This window comes from Osmia lignaria, chromosome 9 (assembly GCF_051020975.1).
Source record: "Osmia lignaria lignaria isolate PbOS001 chromosome 9, iyOsmLign1, whole genome shotgun sequence".
In the NCBI taxonomy this organism is placed as follows: Eukaryota; Metazoa; Arthropoda; class Insecta; order Hymenoptera; family Megachilidae; genus Osmia; species Osmia lignaria.
The window spans coordinates 13,643,012-13,667,065 of NC_135040.1; the positions used below are offsets into that span (position 1 = coordinate 13,643,012).

A 24,054-nucleotide genomic window follows, 5' to 3' on the forward strand; every position below is an offset into this window, starting at 1 on the left:
TGATCGTAGTATTTCAGTGAAATTCTTCAAATTCTTTCTCCGATAGTCACGATTTAGTTAACGTAAAGGCGGGTTTAGTAGAAAACACAGAAAAACACAGTTGGAAAACATTTTTTTTTTGAAGTATGCATTAAAATGAAATATTTTATCTTATAAATATTCATCTGGGTAGGTAGATTGAAGAATCACTGATATTTTAAGACTGAAATCATTACGTTGCTATAGATGAAATGATTTATTTGTTTAAAATAATAAGGAAAAATCAATTTTTCAGGTACCTAGAGAACTATGAGGCTCTCATCGAACGACTTGTGGAATTGCACACATTCGTCACTTTACCTTCTGTCCTCCTGATCGACGACTTCGACGCTTATGCGAACGATTACCAAAAGAACGACGTATCCCAAGATGTGCACATTTCCAGAATGTGTTCGTTGATCCTCGACACGATGAATTCTTGTTCACGAATTCTGAAGAACAGCGTAAGTAAAAGTAAAGAACCAGAGGAGACTTTCAAGGAATTACAGGAAAGATTTTCTGTGAAATGTCTGCAGGTGTACGTGTGCGCATGGTCGTCCACGGCGATGAATGATATTAGCACCTATTCAATATACTTCAGGAACATTTGGAACATAAAGGACGAAGAGGGCAAGACAATTCTATTACAAAAGTACTCAAACGAAGGGGCCACTGAGAAGTGTCCATCCTATAGATATTGTAGGCTGCAAGATGGAACGAGGATCTTGAAACAGATTCTCCATGAACCTAGCGAGAATTGAATCTATATTTGAGATCATAATGATCCAAGAAACACCAATTTTATGTTTATAAATAGTGATTCAAATAAGCATTTTAAATTTGATTTGCTTGATTCATTACAGAGAGGACTGGATTATTTAATTCATTAGATAATATTGTACATAGTTGTTAATTAAGGATCACTACTAGAAGTATCAGGGATAGAGGAATATTTCACGTTTAATGCAGTATTATTTTTCTATCTATACATATTTTTATAATAATCATATTCCATTACACTATATTATAATATCATAAGAATTTATATTTACATGAAAGCAAGAAGAATCTATTATATTTTTATATTTATAATATTTCAGAGCATTTAATGAGCAATAAAGAGAACAGGAAATTTCTTAAATTAAATTCCTAAAGAAGTCTTCGTTCATGGGATAGCCAAAAGATCTAACATCATGCCCTTGAAACACGTTGAAGTAACATGATCGCTTGCAGGCAACCGTCTGTTTTACTTCTTTATACCTCCGGCGAATTGAACGAGAAGCGCTTCAACGACGATATTACATTTGCATAGTGGAAGCGTTCTATAGCCAACAGCACGCTAGCCCATATTAACCCGTCTATTAGATCAACTTCGATACTTACATCATCCGGTCTAATAGACACATCACGCTTTCCCTAACAGTATAATCCTTTCTTTACGAGAACATTGGAAAGGGGGTCCAGTTTTAAGTCTACAACCAATGGTACCCAAATTGTTTCTTTGTTTTCTATTACTTCATTTCCATAGAAACTTCTATTTAATAAAAGCTGTTACCATTTTCTTTCTTTGCAAAGAACAGAAGAAGGGAAGTTTGAAGAGTGCATAAACAATAGACGTTTACAAAGAAGAAAGGAATCAATGGAAAGTCAACGAATGATTTTTTCAACGTAATCTTCAGCAACATCCGAACCGCCACAACAAACGAGAGACAGCAGTGACTGAAAAAGATGAATGCACACAACAGTGGTTGGGATTTTGGCGTCCTATTGTCTGGTTCTTCTGCTCGAGCAGGTCGAGAGCCGCTTAGCCTGGGTGAACCCCCCATAGACTGAACCGACCACTTGTTCCAATCGGTCCGAAACAATCTGAAACTGTCAGGACTACAGCCAGTCCGTGGCCTTCTTCACGGTAATAAATGGAAAGTTGAAGGCACCGTAAGCTCCGTGAACGGGGAAGCCACGGGGAAAAAGGATGAATCTGAACGATACGCCCATAAAATGCACAATAGAAGAACACGATCCAACTATAGATACTCTTTGCACCTTTTTTACGCGAGATTTTCCATTTACCAACTCTTCAGACTTCTACTAAAAATTCTAGTATCAATAGTTTTCAATAGATACACAGATTCAAAGAGTTATAATTATACTACAAAGCAATGAATAATCTTATCATCAATCATTGCATTAAACAAATGATTGATCAAAGAAAATTACAGCGATCCTTGAAGAAGTAGTATGTATTCTTATCAGCTTGCTTAAAAATAGTCACCGATGGAACGTGTTAATGAGAAATTAATTAATGGAGCATCGAAGAGGTATGTACGTTTATCTGGCGAACGAGCAGGATCATTACAGAGCAGAAAATTGTAGGGTGGTTTGCGTTTGCCAGGTTTACACGGCGGCGAGCGGAACCAGAGTCGAGGATCAGCGAGACAACGGTAAACCACCGTCGGTGCGTCGCGACGAGAAGCGAGAAAGAGACAAAAGGCAAGGCAATGAGACGATGGAGGAGAGTAAAGGAGTCGAAGAGAGAGAGAAGATCGCATACCTGAGTGAACAGGTGTGCCGGAGTGGACGACGAGTGAGTTGCTGTCCGAGCAGCCTGTTAAGTCCCTTCGTGCACACGAAGAACAGGGACGCAATCACTGGCCGATTTCAGAATTCGCGATCGCACTTGGAAATTCCATCGTGGAAAGTAAAATCTGAAATTGTTCAGGGACCGTAAACCAGCGCGGCGAATCTTTTGCGCGAATCGAATGTTTCTCAGCTCGGATATCGTTAAATTCCATGAACATCAAAGGCTGAAGTTTAAGCTCGATCTTGAGGGGCTGGTTATACAGGCTGATTCAGAAACGGATACGGGCTAATTTTAACACTTTGACACACGTTTCATAGAAGTTAGAACTTTATCTTACTTTATCATATGCCTCGATGATTCATGTTTAAAAAAATATCGGTTGTTACCGAAAGGATATATCTTAGATTTTTGCAACTTTGAAATGGATTAAGGAAATTTATCGTTAACCCATAACACAAGAAAAATATAAAAAGGAGGTACTTCGACGCTTATATTGAAATAGCCAAAACTTTAGTATTCTACATTGGCTTCTTCAAATATACCGAGATTTTTCTCACACCTTATAACTCATTCTGTTTAAACCACCGTTTATTTATAGGTAAAACAGAAATCAATCGTCAGTGTGTAATACCAGGAATGATTTACATAAACAATCAGAAGAGCAATATTTCAGAAGCAGATTATAAATACTGAGAAATACTTTTGTCGCTTCGCGAGACAAAGCACAATATAATTGCACTCACGATTGTCGCCACTTTCTCCGCTGGACCGAGTGCATTCGAGTGCCGGCAAACTGCCTTCAAACTTCTTCACCGAGCAACTGGTTATCCTCTTTTTTCCCACTTTTTGGTTCAGTCGTTTACGAGGAAGTATGGTACTTGGCAATCAGTATTCACATTTTCCGATGAATGAAACATTTAATGATTGCATTTAAATTACTTCTTCTAATTATTGAAATTTACAATTTCTTTTCCATCATTATGCACGATAACTTTTGAATACATTTTTCCTACAGGTATGGCTAATAACATATCGTTGTATCAATATCGATGATGATATGAAACTGTTAGAGGCGTTTAACAGGAAACCCCAGGAAGGAATTACAGCCATGGGTATGTAGGTAGCCAAGCAATAGCAAGTTATTATCTCGATCGCAACGGCTACCAGTGGAACAAGTTCAATCGAAGAGTTCGATCGTTCTGGACGATTAAACAACATTGTATTTGCTTGTCCTGAACAGGTGTCCCGAAGACAGATACTGCTTGCACGCGACAACGTTTGGAATTATTGATGTAACGAGTCCGTGGTTCGGTCACTTTTAAATCTGACTGTGAACTTAATCTCATTTTGCATCATGTCTGGGAGTACAAATTGAAACGTGGTTTATTTCCATGCTATTAGGTACGAGTCACTATTCCAAGAATTTAACGCGTTTTAATGAACTATAATTAATTTTCACTCCCAATCTAATATCATTTTCTTTGATGATAGCTTTTGAAGATTAAGATCGTATTTTGTTTCTGAGCTCCCTTTCATTAGATTGAAATTAGTTTAAGTGGTTCCATAAAACACTTGACTGTCAAAGTGTTTTCTATCGCAAAGTTTTAGCTTCTACTACCACTTACCTTGTTAATGAATGATTTCTTGGTTCGTTGAGAGCTTTAATTTGAAGTGTGACTCATTGAACAAGTATTATTCTCGTTACCAAAGAAGTGATTACCGTATTCAATAAACTGAAAAGCGCTCAACTTAGAATTTATAAAATTAATAATAAAACAAATTGGAAGAATTTTAAGTTATTCTAGTCGCAAGATGCGACGACATTGCTTTCTGATTCCAAACCATTTTTTGCCAGGTTCCAGAAGGACAGTTCGACCCGAATGCTATGGAAGCGCGAACTACAGGTATCGAGGAAATAAATCAGGGTACCGATTGAAATTTAATGAGGAACGTGGACCCAGCACAGGTGTACGTCCGCTCCTAAACGCATACGATCAGCCTGCACCCTCTCGCACCCTTCTGTCGGCCAGCGCTCGACTGCTCGCTGTTAAAAGCTACATTCCATCGACCAAACAACCAGTTCTGAATCGGTTTCGAATTCTCGATGACTCATGAATCTTCGATCGCACGGAACTACCTAGAAACTCTGTATCCCACAAGGAAGAAAGCGAAATCTCCGTCGAAATCGCTTTATTCGGTTCGATTAAAACTCAAATACCTTTCATTGTATATGTATCGTGTTATAGTAATTGCTTTCATAAAACAGAAAGTCATTGCTGCATTAATTAGTACTTTGATTACTGTGTTGACAGTAAGTTTCATTAATGTACAAGTCTGAAATTCCCAGTTATGTATTTGCATTAATCATATATCATTAATTTTATTTTATTTTCTTTTAGATTCTATCTGGAGTAGTCATTAATTTTCAGATTGAATTTTTCTGTAACTAATGCCACCTAAAATCAGGAAACATGACTGTTTTCATTTATTACCTTTGCAGAATGGTAGAACATCATTGAGATCATACAGCAGCACAAAAACTTGCCATTAGGATTATGACGCGATAAGGAGGCAAGATAGCAAGAAATATATTACTCATTTTTCAAATAAGAGTGTAAGTATAAAATACTATGTAAACGCTTCGACTAAAAAACTATGCAAATGTATGCTCATAACTTTGTACCTCGTTAACAAAATAATTGAAGGATTACTTTGCTAAAGAATTCTAAATTAAAAAGCATCATTTCATAACAATGTAATTTATTCAATATTTATTTTATCATCATTAAACTGTTTAACCAGCAATAAACTTACTTCATAGTTTGTTTATTCAAAACAGTACTATTTGTGAACAAATGTTTCTCACCGTGTGTTCCTACAACAGAAGACGATACTTCCGTTATCTCGTTCAGAGGAACCAAACGAAAAGATCACGTAAAACAAATACAAAGAAATTAAATGATAATGTTCCAGACACACCTTCTTTCATTGTAAAGTATTTTTATGCACTTTAAAAACACTCGTACGTACCTGGAGTGCTATTTTTCTTTACCCTTTTTCATAATACTCCATTTCTTTGTAATATACTAACATTCAAAATTTTTAGGTATGCATGTCTCTGTAACCTGGACGAGGGAGGATCTTAATCTTCAAAAGAAAATATTAGATTGGGAGTGAAAATTAATTATAGTTCAATAGTGACTCGTACCTAACAGCATGGATATAAACCACGTTTCAATTGTTACTCCCAGACACGATGCAAAATGAGATTAAGTTCATAGTCAGATTTAAATGTGACCGAATCACAAGCGATAAATTGATGGAGCACGGTTTTCGTCGGATTTCAAACCATCGAAATTTCCTGATAGCGAAGAAGAGTAGCGTAGAGTGCAACGGGGAGTCTGCCGCCGAGCCGAGACAGGCTGCTCCAGCAGGCGAGCAAGTGCCAGTTGCTCGGCGGCAGTTGCCACGGTTGGACATACATTTGCGTCCTTTATCGTCGAGGTCTTCGTTTCCACGCAACTACCCTCGTCGTGGTTCGTAATCGAGAATCAAGGCTCACGGTGAAACGAGCCGGTACACAAAAAGTGGCAAAACAGAGTTGACGAATCGGTAGAGGAAGAAGGAGGAAGCGTGCAGAGAAAGGATCATGAAAAGAAGGATGCCATGTGCCAGAAATAGTGAGTGCGTGTGAGTGGCGTGCGTGTACGTGCGTGGCTTCGGTCCTTCGACCCTCGAGGACGTACCACCAGCCGAGGACACGATGATGATGATCCCGATGATACGCACTGCTATCCTCCTCTACGTCTTCGTCCACCTCGATGCCACTGCGAACACCATCACTACGGCCAAGGTGAGTGATCGGATATCCGTATAATTTCAGAGGATCACAGATGTAGGTAATTCATGATCTGGTAGGATCATGCCCATTGATCCTTCATCGGCAAACTGGATTGTTCAGGTGTGTCATCCGCATTTGGAGAAATCAGAATGTTAAAGCAAGACGCATATGGGTTTATTGTCTTCAAAGGGTTGAAATTGTTTTGATTTTCTCTGTTTATCTGCACATTTTGCACATTTTATTTTTATAATTGGAATAATTAGAATTATTCTGCGTTTAAATTTTATCAAACTGACAAGTGCAAATTAATTTGCCTTACAATATTTAAAAACTTAATCAAATAATGAAAGATAACATAGGTAATCTTACATTAAAGCATGCAAAATTTCAGATTACCACTGCAGTCCTTATAATCTGAAAAAGGGCTAAATTCAGAAACATTCATGAGAATACATGTAATATGATCATTTATCTTACCAGTGTTAATACAGGAGTGCAACTGTTTACCAGAGGTATTAGCCAGTTAAACTGTTCGTTGTGTAGTTAGAAGGTGTTCATAGGACGCGGTTGGTGGTTTATTAATTAGACACAGTTCGCCAGCACGATAAGTACGAGGAGAAACAGTGTTTCTACCAACACTGAAGGTACGTTTTTCTACGCTGGTTGCTTGACAGAAAAAATTATTAGCACTACGAGCCTCGGCCTTTTATGTGTCCCGCCGTTCGATACAAATACCCTTTTGTTTGCAAAAGGCAAAGAAGAAAGGTAAATACGATGCTCGATTAAAGATCCGACAGTGCAGTTTCTTCTTCCTTTTTTTTTTTTTTTTTCTTTAATACAATTATAAATAGATGATATATCTTTCTCTCTGTATCACACTATTTCTCTCTTTCTCTTATTGCTAATGATTAATCGAGAAGCTTCAGTGTACCATGCTCGTTGCTAACTTAATTATGTGGAGCACCCGATAACTCACTGCTTTCACACTTGTACAAGATAATTTTGATTTCTTGTTACGAAATTTTATTGCATTCCTCGCTCGTATTCTAAGAACATTTCCAAACAACGATTCTTCCGCGACACTCCATACCTTCTTCATTTTCCATCATTTTATATCATATTTCAATAATAATTTTCTTCCCCATTTGTTTCTAAAGTGCTTTTGGTTTGAATCTGATTTAACATTTTCTTTTCTTTATTTTCAAGGGTCTTCCTTATTTCCTGAGACTTGATAGAAATTCAATATTTCCTTGAAAGAGAAAGGGTGTAATCAATTTCACCGCAGAGATACGGTGCAATCGAACATGGAGCAGCCGCTAAAGAGAAAATCTTACTTATTTATGCAGCTCTCGGTGGTTCGTTATCGAATTAATTACGATAAAAGCGTACGAGTGTCTAGCTACGTTGTTCTTTCCTCCGGTATTGTTTGTAAACTAGTTCCCTACAACGTAGGGAGAGCGAGGTTTCACGATAGCAGAATTTTCACCCATCTTGAATAACAATTACTTGCAAATCTTTCCTGTTTTTTGATGTTAATTTTCATTTGATATTCTATTTTTAATAGGCTCCCAGAAGGACGAGGAAAGGTTGCTTTCGTTTGAATTGCTAAAGAAATAACGAATACTTTGAGGAAGAGTTTTGATGCTTTTGAGAAATAGAGCAAGTAGAAGGGTACTTTTGTGTCATCAAATCATCTCAGACGTTCCAAATACTCTTAGTCTAATAAATCCCATAACGTGACCGCATATGGTATGGATTTTTTACCGCTACGCAAGTGTTTATACCCCTCGAAGAAAGCACACCTGTGGAATGTGTCAAACTTTTTTTTTCCATACTCAACATCTCGGGACCACTTACGTAGGCATAGATCCGCCACCGTATGGAATTCGTACGTGGGCACACTCGGCATCCGGACAGTCTCTTTTTTTTTCTTTTCTTTTCTTTCTTTTTCACCTCTCCATTTCGACTTTACACGCTCTCATCACGGTGCTGGCGCCGATAAATAACTCATCCCACTTCTTTTTATTCTCTCTAAACGCATTTCGTCTTTTGATCGGCCTTCAAAATCCAATTCGACCGTGTCATTAATCAGCAAAGGTCGCTCGGTATGCAAATTGAAATTTCGTCTGTACACAATGAAATGGCATTCATTCGGGAATTCCATTCTGGCCAGTGTTCATTTTTCTATCCTGCATTCCTTCATCTTCGTCGTTAATACATATATGTATATATATTTCTGATTAAAATTTCGAATGTCAGACAGGGAACTTTCCATCTGGTCTTGCCGAATTTTTTATGCTAATCCCAACAGTTGTTCTCTCTTCTTCTTTTTCTTTTAAATGATTTTGTAATTGCAATTTTAATAATATGAAATGAATTCTTTTAGGCTGCTACAGTTGATGGAAAATAGTAATAAACGATATTAATTAGTTCCAATTAAAAAAGCAATTGAAATACCGGAAACGCTACAAACATTTGATACATTAAACCAAACAGAAACATCAGAGACATTAATATACAATAGTCTGATTAGCAAGTATAATCATTTAGTATGTTAAATAGCCTTAATAATATTGAGAATCTAATAGGCAATGATTTCAAGCATCCCAACGATAGCCAGGATCGCTTGTAACATTAGAAACACTAGTCTCTCCCTTTCTCTTAACGATATCATTAAATTGTAGTAATACTATACCCAAGGATATTAGCATTATTTGAATATTAACAGTGTGATTCAATTGCATCCACTTATGTTTATTGATTTGCATTTCAGGTAAATTTAATTGAAACTATACTGAAGAGTTAAAATAGACAATGGTGGTAACTTTAGTGTCTCAATCCTTTGGAGATGGGTAATAATTAATAAAAAGCTGGCTGCACCAATGGCGAGTATCAAGCCCAGAAAGAATGTGTCTAAGAAACCTGTTTGGGGAGAGCCAATATCTTACGAGGTCCTCTTCTCTTTCTCCTGTTCTTGCTACTCGTGATGAACACACGTGTGCAGCTTCTCGTGTGCATTGCGACACGCAGAGCTTACCCCGAATGCTCAGGTGTTAGCAGATAGTCCTCTTTTTACCTTTTGTGTCTTGGTCTGCCTTTTGCATCCACCGTGGAAGCTTCTTCATTATTGTTCGATTAGAAAGGATTGAAGATCCATTAGAAGCGATTAACGTTTGCGAAAAGGAATCTTGAAAAGTTAGAAGATATGCAATTTTTATCAAGAGGCATATGATTAAATCCGGGATGCGCATCTTCAGATATAAATCATTTACTCTGCGGTTGGGTCAGAATGACCTTACATCCGGCGTGGATGGGTTAACGACATAAATCCAAAACCTAACAGCTCATGATACAATTACTCGTCCTTGCGAATGGAGAATTAGGTGCACGTGTACCTCGATTCTCCGAAGCTATTCACGTTAATAGCAGCCTCTCTGTCACGGTTGCACAACTGTCTCAGCGTTACACAAAAGTGATATATTTCACCGTAGCCTGCCAGCTTTTCGCTTCCTCTCGCTTCACTCTATCCCCGTATCATTATCGATGAAATTTTCAGCGAGTTCTGAATAAAAACCACGTAGCGGTTCGTTTAGCTACCTCAGCCGCATAGATGCCGATCCTACGAGTAGCAATTAACGTGACGGTAAACGAGAAGCAATTAAATTGATCGTACATTTAGAATCGCAATAACACAATAGTTATTTGATATGGAATGCTGTTCCTGAATGTTTGATCATTGAAAAATGATCCTGGATGAAAATGGATCATTTGGGATCCAGTTGAAGCTACTACATCATGAATATTAATTATACAAAATTGATCTTTATCAATTGTATTCGATATCGATTATGAGGCACGAAAAATACAGAGACGATAGATCCTTCTGAATGAGATGAAACGACAATATCGTCAGAAATATTCAATAAGGAAAATTATACAATTTCATATTCAATCTGGTACCGGAGGCTGGCCAGGACCTTGATCGTTGATCGCTAGGTAATATTAAGTTTTTATCTCAGCTCAAATCAATCCACTGTCTCTACTCTATAATCAATTCTGTTGGTGTCAACTGCGGGGCAAGTATTGCCGTATGGCGCCAACCTACTGATACGCTTCCTTTTTATTTATTTTTTTTTTTTCCTTTTCATCTTGTTCCTTTTTGCCTAAGAGAACATACATATTTTTCTACATCTCCCACTGTGTACCACCAATCTATTTTTTTTTTTTTTCTTTTTTCACGTTCCAGTTGCCGGTAGCGGTCATTATGGTTCGTGACGGTTGCTTCGAGCCTACAATTAATAGTAACTACCGCGGAAAATGTGCTCCGATAATAATTGGCGCGCGTGTCAATGACGACGGCGCCGTCAAGATATGACTCGGTAATTAACACTCGTTCCGTTAACAGGAATAGCTCGTTTACTGGTAATTCGACTGACAAGTTTCGCTAATTAATAATCATTTATAACGATTCGAAACGACGAGTCTTTTTTTTTTTTTTTTTTATTTAGTTTAGTGTTGAATTAGGAAAGGATTAATATTGTGAACAGATTCAAAAAGAAAAAAAATTCTAATTCATTTTCAAAACCATCGAAGAAGAAATCTATCGTGTTCGTATCAATCAACTTTCCTTTTTACTTACGTATTTGAAAGCTTTGCATAATTCAACCGCTGTAACCGCAGTGATCTGATATTAATAGAAACGGTCAAAACGAGCATGATGAATGTTCTTAGAATTATTATTTTTTTATTTCTTTCATTTTCTCAACGATAAACCGGCTTGGAACAGGGTCGATTTGAATTTACGCGAATCACGTTGTCCACGTGATTGCATCGAAACTTGAAACGTATATGAAACCATAAGTGTACCGGGAACGTACATATAGGTGATCGATAACAGGTGCAACAGGTAATCGCGGTGGTCGTGGCTCGTTTGCAGAAATTTACATTTACGTGTCGTCGTGTACATGGCACACGCGGCTCACTCTCTTTCTACGAATTCTAATTAGCCGCGTGAAACGGAATGACACTGTGGTCTGCTTGAAATTAATTGGTCGCTCAGGGTCGCTTCTCGTCACTCTTAATTACATCTTCTTTTATTGTTTTACGACTTTGAAGCTTGTGCATGGAGATTTGTATAATCTTTTTTTTCTTTTTCTTTTTTTCTTATGAATATCTCTGTTCTCTTTGAGTCTAATCATTCGAACAGCTCTCTAATCTCGTTTCATTTTCAGGTTCTTGAGAAGCTACTTATTTATGATTATGCAAAGTGCTAGAATAAGCTGTAAGAGATGAGCCTTTCAATGGCGTATTGTTGAAACTTGATCAAAGCTTAAAATACAGTGCCATAAAGAATAATGAGCGATACAGAGGTGGTTTGTAAGTGGCCACTCGTTTAATCACTATTTTCAAGCACCTCTACAAGCGAGGTTGTAATCAGAGACACGGACAAATCACTGTGTTTCTCTGGTCGTCGAAACGACACCTTCTTTGGAACCCCGTCATTAGACACACGTACACATACTCGTAACGTGTCTTTAACCATAATATAGAATTCAAATTTAAAGAAAAATTCTTGGATTCCGAGTTACGTGTTTCCTACTAGAAATTATGTAAGATTAATAAGGTCTTAGCGCTCCTTAATATCAGGTTACTACTCGAGCCTGACAAGATTTGATGACATAAAAGTGTCACTAAATGGCACTCATGGTATACCAATTTCAAGCTTAAAGTTTAACGAGAATTACCATGTAAAGCTTTTGTTAATGAAAGATGCGTCGAAGAAAGTTTCTCATCTTCAATGGCGACAAGTAATGGTGTTAATTGTGAATTCTTATTCAGTTACCTGAATTTTTGTGCACGCAACTGACGTAACGTAGAAGCGCGAGCTCTCCCGGTTGTTTAAATATTCGAAGCCGATTATCGCTTCCACTCGGTTAGGAACACCGTTGGAATAGCAAAAGATCATTTGCTAACACGTATAATTCGCGAGGACTTGGACGATTCGCACATTTTCCATTCATGGTACAAGCGAATCACTTAACACGTTTCCTCGTTCTACGAATTTTCTTTCGTAATACAAAGGACCATTAATCTTTCGAGCTTCGAGTAGCCACGTTATTTAAACTAGCTGTTGAAAGCTAAAAAATTCGAAACAGAAGAAGAATTTTAATACATACGATTCTTATAATTTCTTTACGTATCTTTGCATTCATTCTAAATTCAAATTAATCAATCCGCATTGTACACACATCTGATGGCTCTTTATTTTTTATTTTTTAGTAATTATTATCTGAAGTATGAAAAGACGGACGAAGGTAATATTTTCTCCTCGACATCGAAGAAATCGAGCTGGTACAAGTTCTCCAGTTGGCTGGACAAGGCTCGAAGCAGGCTGTGCTTGAAATTTATTCTCTGCCAGAAGGAAATGACTCGGCTCGCGCGATTACGCGCCGAAAAACCCGTTTCGCCCCGCATCAAATCATGTTATCAATTTTCTTTTTTTTTTTACGTCTTGCATACCCGCGTACGCGAGGCACACCGATGCAAGGGTGATCGAACTGTTTGGAACAATTAAGCGTGATTTTTGTTGACGATTAATTACTTCGTAAATCGTGGTGAAACGTTTTACGATCGACAACGATGCACGGTCAAAAGAAATGGTTCATTAGCATATGTTAGTAAGTAAATTAGATGGGAACAGGTTGAAACTTCAGGAACGAAGCGTTTTGCATTATTTTTCTGGAAGCAATTTGACAGTGTGAATTTTTCTGTCGTTATACTTTACCTGACGCATCTGGTGTGTCTGACTTGAAACACGCGGAAGACAACTAATTAAATGAAAAACAATTAATCTTCTTAATGTAAACAGCGCATAGCGCGTAGAAAGAGCAAAACAGTGATCGCATCGAGAAGATAGCGATATTTCATGACCGATAATTAGCTTAGCATATCTCGGCGATACATTAAATCATTTCAACAAGGGTAATTACCGACACGGTGGTGCGTTTAAGATTGTAAATCGGTTTTCACATTCCGTGCAATGCAAATGCATGACGTAACGATACAGGCGCCTCTTCTGATGGATTTGAGGCGCCTTCGTTCCTTGACAGAGGCGCCTACTGCTGCTTAAAGACGCTTCTGTTCCATGCTATTCCGAATGAATCATTTATAGAGTAAAGTAGCTTTCGATTGATTAATTTTCATCTTAATCTTTCCATCCAACATATTGTACAATTATTAATCTTTAACATTTGTACATTCATCGTTCTTTTTTTTTCTTTTTATATCTTCAGACAAAAGTGTGTACGAGTCGTTTCTGGTCACCAATTATGGCCGTAAGAGAAAATTCATTTCACGGATGTGCGTAAGATAGCATAATGCGTTAGCAATCTTCTTGGAACACCAAACGATGTCGATGGATTCAAGGAAAATCGTGAAAGAATTAGTCATACAACGAAACGTTTTAATTTTTATTCTTTCTTTGTATCCTTCCATCGTGTCCCTGTGAAATGGAGACACAGTTATGCGAACACATTTGTTACGCGAAAGATAGTTTGAAAAATGATTCATGAATGTTAGTCATCGGAAATGGGCAATATATCTTGTAAAAGAAATTACCCTATGAATCATTCATTGATTTCATTTCATTATCTTAATCAGATCAAGATTGTATATCAAATAGTGTATTGCGAAGCGTAGAAAGTCTAAGAAGATTTCATTGACAAAAGTAACATTTGTCCGTATATTAAAATTTAGGGCCGGCCGCCTAGGGCACCCATAAGACTGTTTACTTAAATATTAATCTAAATTAGTTATACAAGCTTCAATGTTAATTTTATAAATTTTATTTCAGCTACTTCTTTTTATTCGAAGGGGTTCTTTTTCAAAGCTCCCCACGGACCCCCGAAATCTCAGGGCAGGCCCTATTAAAATTCACCGTTTGATGTATAAAAATGTAATTGCTTTTGTAATTCTATGCATACTTATGTTGTGTGTTTTAGGAGGAGTGCAGGAAAAGGATAGCCGAATGCACGATGAGCGACGGTGCAAGTACACCGGTATGTGGGAGCGACGGTGTTACGTATTCGAGTCAGTGTCAGGTCATTTCGAAGCAGTGTCAAGGCATGTCTATTCTTATCAAACACACTGGCCCTTGTCCAGGTAGGATGATGCATTCTCCTCGCATACGATGTTAGTAATTACTACTGTATATCTTATAATTGCACGTGTTACCGAGTATTCGAATCAAGCGTTGAAATCAGTGTATCTTGAAAAATTCACATCTTCTTCTGTAAATGTAAAATAACGTCTAACGAGAAACGATGCGATTCAACCTGTCCATCCAGAGACACCAGCGTGCTTCTCCGCAAGACTGACCGCCAGGCCGGGTGCACGACCAGTCTGTCGTCCGGATGGCACTTACGCACCGGTCCAGTGTCACGAGGAAACCGGGTACTGTTGGTGCGTGACGCCGCAGGGCAGACCGTTGCCCGACACCTCGGTAAGACACCAAAGACCAAGATGTTTGAAACCTGGTCCCAGATCTGCTGCTTCCACCAGGAGCGGCCAAAGAAGGCGCTCGCCGAACTGGAAACAGCGAAGGCAGTACAGCAGCAAGCATAGGAATACATGCGATCGAGCTGAGAAATCAAAGTTCAACGGGAACCTGATCGAGAACTTCAAAATAGAATACAGACGGACTAACATTTCTGCCGATGGTGAGAATTTAGGGAAAAGGGATTGGAAACTTAACGTTAAAATCATTGTTTGACGGATCGATTTTTCCAACAGGTGACAAAAACGTGGAACGCGTGCTGTCGTGGAAATTCGTGACGCTTGACAAAAACGGTGATGGCTATCTGGATAGGGCAGAGTACAAAGAGCTTAGGAGACTAGCGAAGAAGGCGGTAAGGCCGAAGAAATGTGCTCGCACGTTCGCCCGCACGTGCGACCTAAATCGAGATTTGAAACTCTCCAGGCAAGAATGGGGTGCCTGCCTTGCGAACGACTTCACTCGTAAGTTTAACACGTGGTGCACGTGCTTTTCAAACGATAAGGGAGAAACTTGTTGGTCCTCTTGGACGACCACTGCGCGATCGGCGATCTTTTCATCATTTTTCTCGTCTCGGAAATTTTGCCAAAATTTCTTTGGCAAATGTAATTTCAAATCCTACCGTGCAGTCTCTTCTTTATAATAATTATTCGAGGAAAGACGAAAGAGAGGATCCAAGATCGTTTTCGCGCAGAAATTGAATACCATTTTGTTAAGCTCGATGTACGATCCATATTTATTTTTAAATTGTCGCGAATTCTACATAACGATTAAGTTTATAGTGTTTTAACTTTTGGACGGCTAAGCCAGGTGAAAGGTGACTCGAACGTCCTAGGGTTAAATAGAATATTCAACGAATATTGTAAATTCACAAGTACAACTTAATGGCGATCGTAAATCGAGATTAACGCTCTTATTTAACGCCGCTTAACACGCGCTAATCTTGTATATCCGAGTAACAATTGGCTACGAAGAAATTACTGTGCACTTTGCTTTTCTCGTTTCTTGGGTGAAGGGTGCCTCTCAATCGCTTCTGGATGGCACGAACATAGACCACACTTTGACATACTTTTCGAATCTCTTAATTTGTCATTCTTATTTTCGACGATCGTTTGACATTTTAATACCGCGTACGATAACTATAGAACCACTTTTCGGTCATGTAACACAGACGTGTTTAAAAAAAAAAAAATCTGAAGCAAAACGTGAAGGAGTCCCGCGGCGATTCTACAGTTTATTTCCACTCTGCCGCGGTGTATTTGCATAAATATTTTTTTTTTCCCCTTGCTTCGTAGGTCCTCGAGTTATGATGTTTTTCTTTCGCGCATTCCTGTATTCTTCTCGATTTTATTTCCGAATTCCGAGACTGTAGAACAGATTAGACCAGCGACCGTACGCGTGGACGGATCCGGCAATAAATAAAAATTTGTGAAAACGTCTTGCTTATTGCGGGTCGTTTGAGGATAATACCGGAAGAACGTCGTCTCGGCGTCTAAATCGCGGTATAAATTACAACCGGACAGGATGTCTCGCGCTCCTCTTTCTCTCTCTTTACGGTGCCGGTTCCAGCTTAACATTCGTGAATCCTGCCGGAAGTTTGCCCACACTGTGACCGGCTACCGTAGAATTGAAGCAATTGACCTCGCGGATGGTCCGCGAGAACCACCGCCCTCGCAATTCGTCGACTTTGTAAATCCCCCTCCCCGCCTACGCTATTTCAAACTATCCTGAAGAACGATCAGCATAAATAAATGTTGCAGAGTAGAAGTGCGAGTAGAGATTGGTCGATACGTAGAATTGTGGTCAATTGCATGTTAAGTCAATCGTGTTTGATGCAACATTCTTCGAGCCTCCGCTCGGCTGACCCGAGGATCGTATCGTAGCTTCAGGCAATCAATCAACTTCTTTACTTATTCACCTTCTAATTAAAAATCGATGTTTCTTTTGTTTAGCGAGAATTTAACCCCGAGGAGCATGTCAATGCCGTAACGAGGATATGAAGCGTCTGTGGCAAGTGTCTAACTTGCGCCTCCCCAATTAATCCAATAATGACAAAAAAAATTAAAAATTTTAATGTAACAAGATAAATTTTACAGGCCCTCGTTGCGGCACTGGAGCATGTACCTCATGTAGCACCCTCGACGATCGAAAGAGTTGGGAATTTTGTGAAACTAACCGTAAACGAGATTGTCGATTAGCGAAAGCTCTTTAATTCTATCAGTTCCTTAATTGCACGTCCCTTCTTCACGCGTATTTCGCATGACGCGCCTAAGAGACCGCATGAATCGCGCTATCGGTAAAGAGGAGAGAATTATAGCATTCGTATAAAGAAGCATAAACGTTGCGTTATACTTTGGGTGAAATAAAAAAAAAAAAAAAAAAAAAAAATCAGAAAGAAAGAAAAGAACTGCTGCCTGATAAATAAACGAACACATCCTTGTTGAATGTTCGCCACCGCTCGCTGCTCTGCTAGAAAACCTGCGATGCGCGAATGACAAAAAAACATTGTACATATAGGTAAGGCCGGTCGGCTGAGTGACATCATTGTTATCATTTAGTACGTTTGTTCTTGTCGCTGAACCCCGCAGACGAGCGCCCCGAGGTCCCTGAGGCCCAGAGGACCCGGGCCACGGACCAAGGTGAGTCCTAGTTCAGCAAATCAGCAGCAATGTCACGTTAGTTTTTCAAATTTATTTTCTTACTCGGATTTATTCACGGATTCTTTAAGGATCTTTAGTGATATAGCACTGGGTACGTTGTTATTTTCTGGAATTTTTAATTACATACTATGATCTTTATATTTCTTGGAGAATTAGTCCACGTTTCGTGGAACGATCGAATCAACGTGGCAATGCTTCTTTCTAAAACCATGTGCTTCTATAATGAATCACGATACATAGAGATCTTTCGTTCATCAATTTGATTTTTATGCGTCACCACCCATTCGAATCGATTAACATGATTTCATGAAAAATGAAAATTGTGTAAATCGAGCTAATAAGGGAAAATTCTGATAGCAGGTACATTTACAAAGTTTCATGATTTTTTTGAATTTTTTTTCTTGCTTCAGATTTTCCCTTGTAAGTAAAAGGAATATTTGATCATTCATAAAACGCTTTTCATTATGATTCCTTTAGGCATGTGTTTTGTACAAAGAGAAAAGAGTGAAAGAACTTATCGTCTGTCGGGTGGTGACGGTTTTTGAAAATTATTTGTCGTGTGTGTAAATAAAAATCTATATATATATATATATTTTTTTTTTTTTTGCAAATTAACTGCTGTATTAACAAACTGTGCGAAAGCAGTGCAAGCTGTACAGAGGAAAGAAAATTTCTATAAACATTTTCTTTGCATATAATCAAAGGAGAGAGAATTGTTGTTCTGTTTTTCTGAAAAATTTCGTTGGAATGATGGTTTTTCATTTTTCACAGTGTTGAAAGGCAATCCTGCCCCAGTACATTCGCGACCAGCGTTCAACGATGACCCAATGGATACTAAAGAAGATAGCGATGGCAAGTGTTACTTTTATTTAGCATACTTTTATTTACAACTATTGTAACTGTAAAATTTGCAGCAAACGATTGTTTAACGGATAGAAGATCCGTACTGGAGGACGAGAGGCAACATTCCCAGGAGAAATTTTATGTACCTGAATGCACACCTGATGGCAGATACCATCGAGTGCAATGTTATTCAGGTTACTGTTGGTGTGTCTATCAAGACACTGGTAAACCAATTCCTGGAACATCCTCGAAAGATCGTACTCCAAATTGCAATCCTGTACCCACTCCTAGCAGGCCCATGAAAGGTATGAAGATTTCATTTCTTAAAATATCTCTTATTATCGATCATTTTCTATCAGATGTTTTAAAATATGTATTCGTGATGCATCAGGTTGTCCAGAACAAAAGAAACAGCTGTTTCTACGAGATTTAATGGACCTAATGCAGAAAAAAATGAAGGCGTCCGGGACGGATTCTGACGAGACGACAGCCAAGTGGCAAGCTTCGAAAGAGGAACAAATAGCGACCTGGCATTTTGTTATGCTGGATAAAAACAAGAATAAGGCATGCTGATATATATTTTTTTTAATATATAAATATTTAATTGCATTGTACATAAATTCTTATTAACAATATATGTATATGTATTATATTTGCAGGTTTTGGAGAGAAAAGAATGGAAAAGTTTCCGCACAATGGTAGCAAATAATAGGCAGCTTCAAAGATGTGGCAAAAGATTGCCTAGATACTGTGATATCAACAATGACAGAAGGATAAGTATGACAGAGTGGCTCAGTTGTCTAAATGCTCAACGCCCTACAACATGTGATTATATATTTTCTTAAAGTATACGCTTCCTAGAATTTCAAACACGCACGACTTGAACGATTAGAAATAATCATTTATAAATTTATAAATAATTATTTTAGCTGAGAGTACAGAGAAAGCGTCAACCACTAAGCCGAAGAGAATGGGCCCAAATCCTTTGGATCAATTTTTGAAGAACGATGATGATTAAGAATATATGTGATATAAATGCGTGTTCGTCATTTCATCGATACATTATTGCAGTGACCATTCATTAAACAAGAGAAAAAGGAATATTGAAAAAAAAATGAAACCTGTTGCTGTGTTAAAAGAAAATTTATTCATATTTTTATAGCCGGTGATAAATACCACTGTCGCGTCATTTATTTTTAATATAAATCATATTTATCTGTGCCTTACAAAACTTGATAGTACGATAGTTTATTTTGATCGTAACAACGATATTGTAGCTGTAAGGAATAAAAGTAACAAAGTATTACGGGCATATACAATTATGTACATATTGAAGTTTTTTTTTATTCAGGTGCTACGCACGAGACTGCTTTCTCATGACGCTATGATAATGCAGACGTGAAATTGTACGTACAATTGCTAAATGAGTTTATCGAATTTACTGATCAATCTCATTTCTGGTTGCACGAGTACTACAATTATTAAATTTAGATTTAGTAAATTTAGGCTTGTACGTGTCTTAAGATTTCTTTTATAGTTATCGATTGTATAACACTATTGATTCGCAAATAATTGTAAAGTTGAAGTTTGTTCATTGAAATAAATTTTGTTTTGACATAAGGTGGTTGGAAAAATTACCTTTATAAAATGTTATTTCTTTACTGTTCCATAATAATCAAGAGTGTTGTACTAATGTAAAAATAATAAATTAATATCATTTTTGTTTCAGAAAAATAAGAGACTGTATAAAACGTAATATACTCATAAAATATAAATTATACAATTTCGGAAATAGAAGGCTTAAATCAAGAGACTGTTGCTTTTTGTAGAAAATTTATATATATATAAATAATATATATATATATATATATGTATAAAAAAATCTTACAGATAATTTTCGGAATTTATATAAATTAGATACTTGATTTTAACTTAAAACCGTATACTTCGACATGATATTGAAATGAAATTAAAAGTTATACGATTTATCAAAATTTACAGAGACGAAGAGATAATGAACGGTAAAGGGCAGTATATATTTGTGGAAACGTAAACTATTAAAATACACGATCTTGGTAACCACTGTCAGCCATACTAGAACTAGGTTTCGCCGATCCTCCAGGTACTTGATGATGAGGATGACGTATATGACCAGGACGTCTTGGTGGAGCCAAGTATTCAAACATACTCTGAGTATGTTGCGCTAACATTTTGCTAAGATCACAGGGCATTGGATCGGTCCAGAAAAAATCATGATTCAATGCAGAATCTGAATCATATCTTTTAGATGGATCGAGAATTAATAGTTTATCTAACAAATCACACGCATAAGGATCCTTCAGATATGGTTTCAATCTGTCTTTAACCTTTGAACAAAAATATTTCTTAATTATGTAAGCCAGACACATTATAATAAAAATAATAGTTACCTTTCTTTTCTGACCTTTAGGTAAATCCATTTTATTAAACAGTTCTAAATTTTCTACTCCAGGCCAGACTTCTGTTGTTATAGAACCGCATAACTGAGAAATTAATATGAGCTGTTGCTGTTCTGTATTTCCTTGCATTATAGGTGACCTGTGACAACAAACAATCACAAGAAATGTCTGGATTGTGATAAACATTCTAACTTCAAAGTACCATTAACGTATTAACCTGGTCCACATCTCAGCCATTATACATCCTGCACCCCATAAATCTACAGGAGGACCATAATTCCGATCCCCGAGTAAGAGTTCTGGTGGTCTGTACCAAAGAGTGACCACTCTGTTTGTATAACGGTTTGGTTGACCATTTTTATTTGCACTAAATGCGCGAGCTAACCCAAAGTCAGCCAGTTTCAATATACCATTTTTTGTTATTAAAACATTTGCAGCCTTCATATCTCTGTGTAAAATCTATAAAAATTTATGTAAGTTATATTTAATTGATCTGACACTTTTTATTACATATACAACTTATATACTTTTACCTTATTACTATGGATATAATAGAGACCATTTAATAATTGTTGCATAACTTTTTTAATTTCACCTAAACTGAATTTAACATTTACATTTGACAATAGACCAGCTAGGTCATGTTCACAGAAATCAAATACAAGATAGAATGTAGAACGATAACGATTATATTGAGTTGCTGAAAAAAAGAATTTGATATCATTAACAAACCGATACTATTTCAAAACATTGCTGCTATACAAAGATATAAAATTCTTACCTCTTGTTCTACATATTTCTATTAAATTCACTACATTTTCATGCTTCAGTAATTGTAATATCCTTATTTCTCTTAAAGCAGTTATAGGAAACTGTAAAAGAAGTTATTAATTTAACATAATACTCTAATGCAACAAATAGCAATACTGTTCTATATATTCTGTTCCCAGATACTTTATCACTGGGTAACAACATCTTGAAAATAAAGTATTCCTTATTAAATAAACAACAAATACAACACATTATTGTTCATATACAAACGTTTTGCATGGCAATCGGACAACGTGGACAAAAAATGAAAAGGGATGTATTAAACAATCGAATATTTGACGGTGTACCTACCCCTTCCTTTTCATTATCCATCAACACTTTTTTCATAGCTACGAATTTTTTAGTACAATTTTTGTCTCGGGCCTTAAACACCTCCCTATAAAAGATTAATAATTAAAATAAAACAAAAACTTATACTTCATTATAACCTATAATGTGATAACGAATTTATATTAAACTCACCCAAAGGTGCCCTGACCAATTTTCGCGACCTTTTCATACTTCGAAGATTCGTCGCAATGAGGGAATTCGAATTCTTCAATGTATTTTTCTTTTTCCCGAGTGTTCATCTTTATTATTCATCAAGTAAACATGTTTTCAGTCAACGAGAACTCCAGGTCCTCCAGACTGTATCAAATAGTTTAGAAACTTGACCGGTGGCGCCATCTATACAAAAACGGCGGAAACTACTCGACAAGTGGGTTCAGCTGCTTGTTAATAGATGGCGCAAGTGTTCCCGGAAATTGTCGGTAATATTAAATTTTCTGTAAAAAGGGTTCCGAAGTTCGATAATAGCGCCATCTATACAAAAACGATGGAAACTATTCGATAAGTAGGTGCAGCCACTTGTTAATAGATGGCGCAAGTGCTCCCGAAAATCGTCGGTAAAATTAAATTGTCGGTAAAAAGGGTTCTGAAGTTCGATCGTAGCGCCATCTATACAGAAACGGCGGAAACTATTCGACAAGTAGGTTCAGCCATTTGTTAATAGATGGCGCAAGTGTTCCCGGAAATTGTCGGTAAAAACCTACTTGTCGAATAGTTTCAGCGATTCTCCGGCAGGTGGCGTCGGTGAGGTCGCGAAAATTTTTAATTAAATTATAATTAACGTTTTAATCAATTATTACATGTAAGAATAAATACTCTTGCCTCTTTAACATCCAAAGACGATTAAACAAATTTTGCATCTAATGACAATTTTACATGACTTGTAAATGTTGTTAATAACGTTATTAATAACTGTAATAATTAAAAAGTTCTATAATAATTATTATTAAATCAAAGTATTATGCATAATATATATGTATGAGATAGGGTCCTTTCAATACATTTATTCTTAGATATTGATATTTATACACACTAATAGCTATTTTTTTTAATAAGTATGTAATAGCAGTAATGGCACAATGCATTTTGCATTTGCATTGAATAGATTAATATTTGACAAAAATACAAAAATTATTAATGTATAATAATTAGTACAATCGTAAGAACAAATTGTTCTGAATTTTACATTTCGTTTACATTTGTTTCTTCTAGAATATTTTGCATCCTCTTCTATTTTCCATTATACATTACATTTAATATTGTATCTGCCCCTAAATTTATTTGAGCATAAATATAAAATGCGAAATGCTCTAAAATATAGTATTCATACAAAACAAAAAAGGATAATTTGCTTATTATCAATCTCTTGGGTAGTATGTATGGATATATTTATGTGTACATACATACATGCATACCGTTAATGAACAAGAACACGCTAAATATATTTCTGATTGTTAAATTAATAACAAAATATTATAAATTTCAGTTTCTTCAAATAAAAACGGATCATTTCGTTTAAATATTTATTAAATATTTTAAATGTTAATCGAACTCGATAAATCTGTAATAGAATCATGTTTTTAGTAAAACATGAATTCAACTTATTGCATTCTACAAAATAAAATTAATTTTGTAATGTATAATAAGATCATTATTAAAAGTCATGTACATACTTTTAATTCTCTTCAAAGAGAATAATAATATTTCAAGTTCATTAAATTATTAATACAATGCACTAAATTTCAAAGTTTCCTATAGTTAATTTGAACAAGTAATCCATATCCAAGGATTGTTCTGATAAATTGATTATTTCTTTTTGATAATTTATGATTACAGATTTACATGTTTGTTTTTTGTTTTAAGAGAGTTATTCTACATTTGGTCTTCCACAATTTTCAAACGTATCTTATTAATATTCGTGTTGCTTCAGTATTGTATACATTTATATATACGTTATATGCAAT

General features: G+C 36.6%; 2 protein-coding genes across 4 annotated transcripts; one reads left to right on the plus strand and one right to left on the minus strand.

The window, feature by feature from the left end:
• Nucleotides 1-776: 776 nt before the first annotated feature.
• Nucleotides 777-20,216, plus strand: magu (SPARC related modular calcium binding-like protein magu). 2 transcript variants are annotated; one of them, XM_034315561.2, is made up of 19 exons: nucleotides 777-1,502; nucleotides 1,599-2,336; nucleotides 2,411-3,075; nucleotides 3,198-3,473; nucleotides 3,615-3,711; nucleotides 3,840-4,000; nucleotides 4,455-4,910; nucleotides 4,999-5,213; nucleotides 5,484-5,621; nucleotides 5,706-6,452; nucleotides 14,441-14,600; nucleotides 14,786-15,157; nucleotides 15,231-15,455; nucleotides 17,550-17,630; nucleotides 18,423-18,503; nucleotides 18,566-18,799; nucleotides 18,886-19,058; nucleotides 19,154-19,319; nucleotides 19,424-20,216. In XM_034315561.2, the coding sequence occupies exons 10-19, from the start codon at nucleotides 6,363-6,365 to the stop codon at nucleotides 19,510-19,512; spliced, it is 1,671 nt and encodes a 556-aa protein (XP_034171452.1). In that variant the 5' UTR covers nucleotides 777-1,502; nucleotides 1,599-2,336; nucleotides 2,411-3,075; nucleotides 3,198-3,473; nucleotides 3,615-3,711; nucleotides 3,840-4,000; nucleotides 4,455-4,910; nucleotides 4,999-5,213; nucleotides 5,484-5,621; nucleotides 5,706-6,362; the 3' UTR covers nucleotides 19,513-20,216. The 2 variants fall into 2 exon arrangements, with proteins under 2 accessions (XP_034171452.1, XP_034171460.1); XM_034315569.2 differs by having other exon boundaries at nucleotides 17,580-17,630.
• Nucleotides 20,217-20,371: 155 nt separating this feature from the next.
• On the minus strand, nucleotides 20,372-22,410 carry Cdk9 (Cyclin-dependent kinase 9). Of its 2 annotated transcripts, none has more exons than XM_034315674.2 (7): nucleotides 22,226-22,410; nucleotides 22,055-22,139; nucleotides 21,714-21,804; nucleotides 21,466-21,632; nucleotides 21,150-21,391; nucleotides 20,924-21,071; nucleotides 20,372-20,860 (listed from the first exon to the last, which is right to left on the minus strand). In XM_034315674.2, the coding sequence occupies exons 1-7, from the start codon at nucleotides 22,330-22,332 to the stop codon at nucleotides 20,552-20,554; spliced, it is 1,149 nt and encodes a 382-aa protein (XP_034171565.1). In that variant the 5' UTR covers nucleotides 22,333-22,410; the 3' UTR covers nucleotides 20,372-20,551. The 2 variants fall into 2 exon arrangements, with proteins under 2 accessions (XP_034171565.1, XP_034171574.1); XM_034315683.2 differs by having other exon boundaries at nucleotides 20,723-20,860; nucleotides 20,938-21,071.
• Nucleotides 22,411-24,054: the final 1,644 nt, after the last annotated feature.

What these genes read in the sequence shown, in the direction of transcription:
- Cdk9 (XM_034315674.2), bottom strand. Translation starts at nt 22,332, where the DNA reads ATGAACACTCGGGAAAAAGAAAAATACATTGAAGAATTCGAATTCCCT. An exon ending in ATTGGTCAGGGCACCTTTGG is followed by an intron (nt 22,140 to 22,225) that starts GTGAGTTTAATA and finishes AATCTTTTATAG; the next exon opens with GGAGGTGTTTAAGGCCCGAG. An exon ending in ATTATATCCATAGTAATAAG is followed by an intron (nt 21,392 to 21,465) that starts GTAAAAGTATAT and finishes AAATTTTTATAG; the next exon opens with ATTTTACACAGAGATATGAA.
- magu (XM_034315561.2), top strand. Translation starts at nt 6,363, where the DNA reads ATGATGATGATCCCGATGATACGCACTGCTATCCTCCTCTACGTCTTC. An exon ending in GACCCGGGCCACGGACCAAG is followed by an intron (nt 17,631 to 18,422) that starts GTGAGTCCTAGT and finishes CATTTTTCACAG; the next exon opens with TGTTGAAAGGCAATCCTGCC. An exon ending in TACTAAAGAAGATAGCGATG is followed by an intron (nt 18,504 to 18,565) that starts GCAAGTGTTACT and finishes TAAAATTTGCAG; the next exon opens with CAAACGATTGTTTAACGGAT.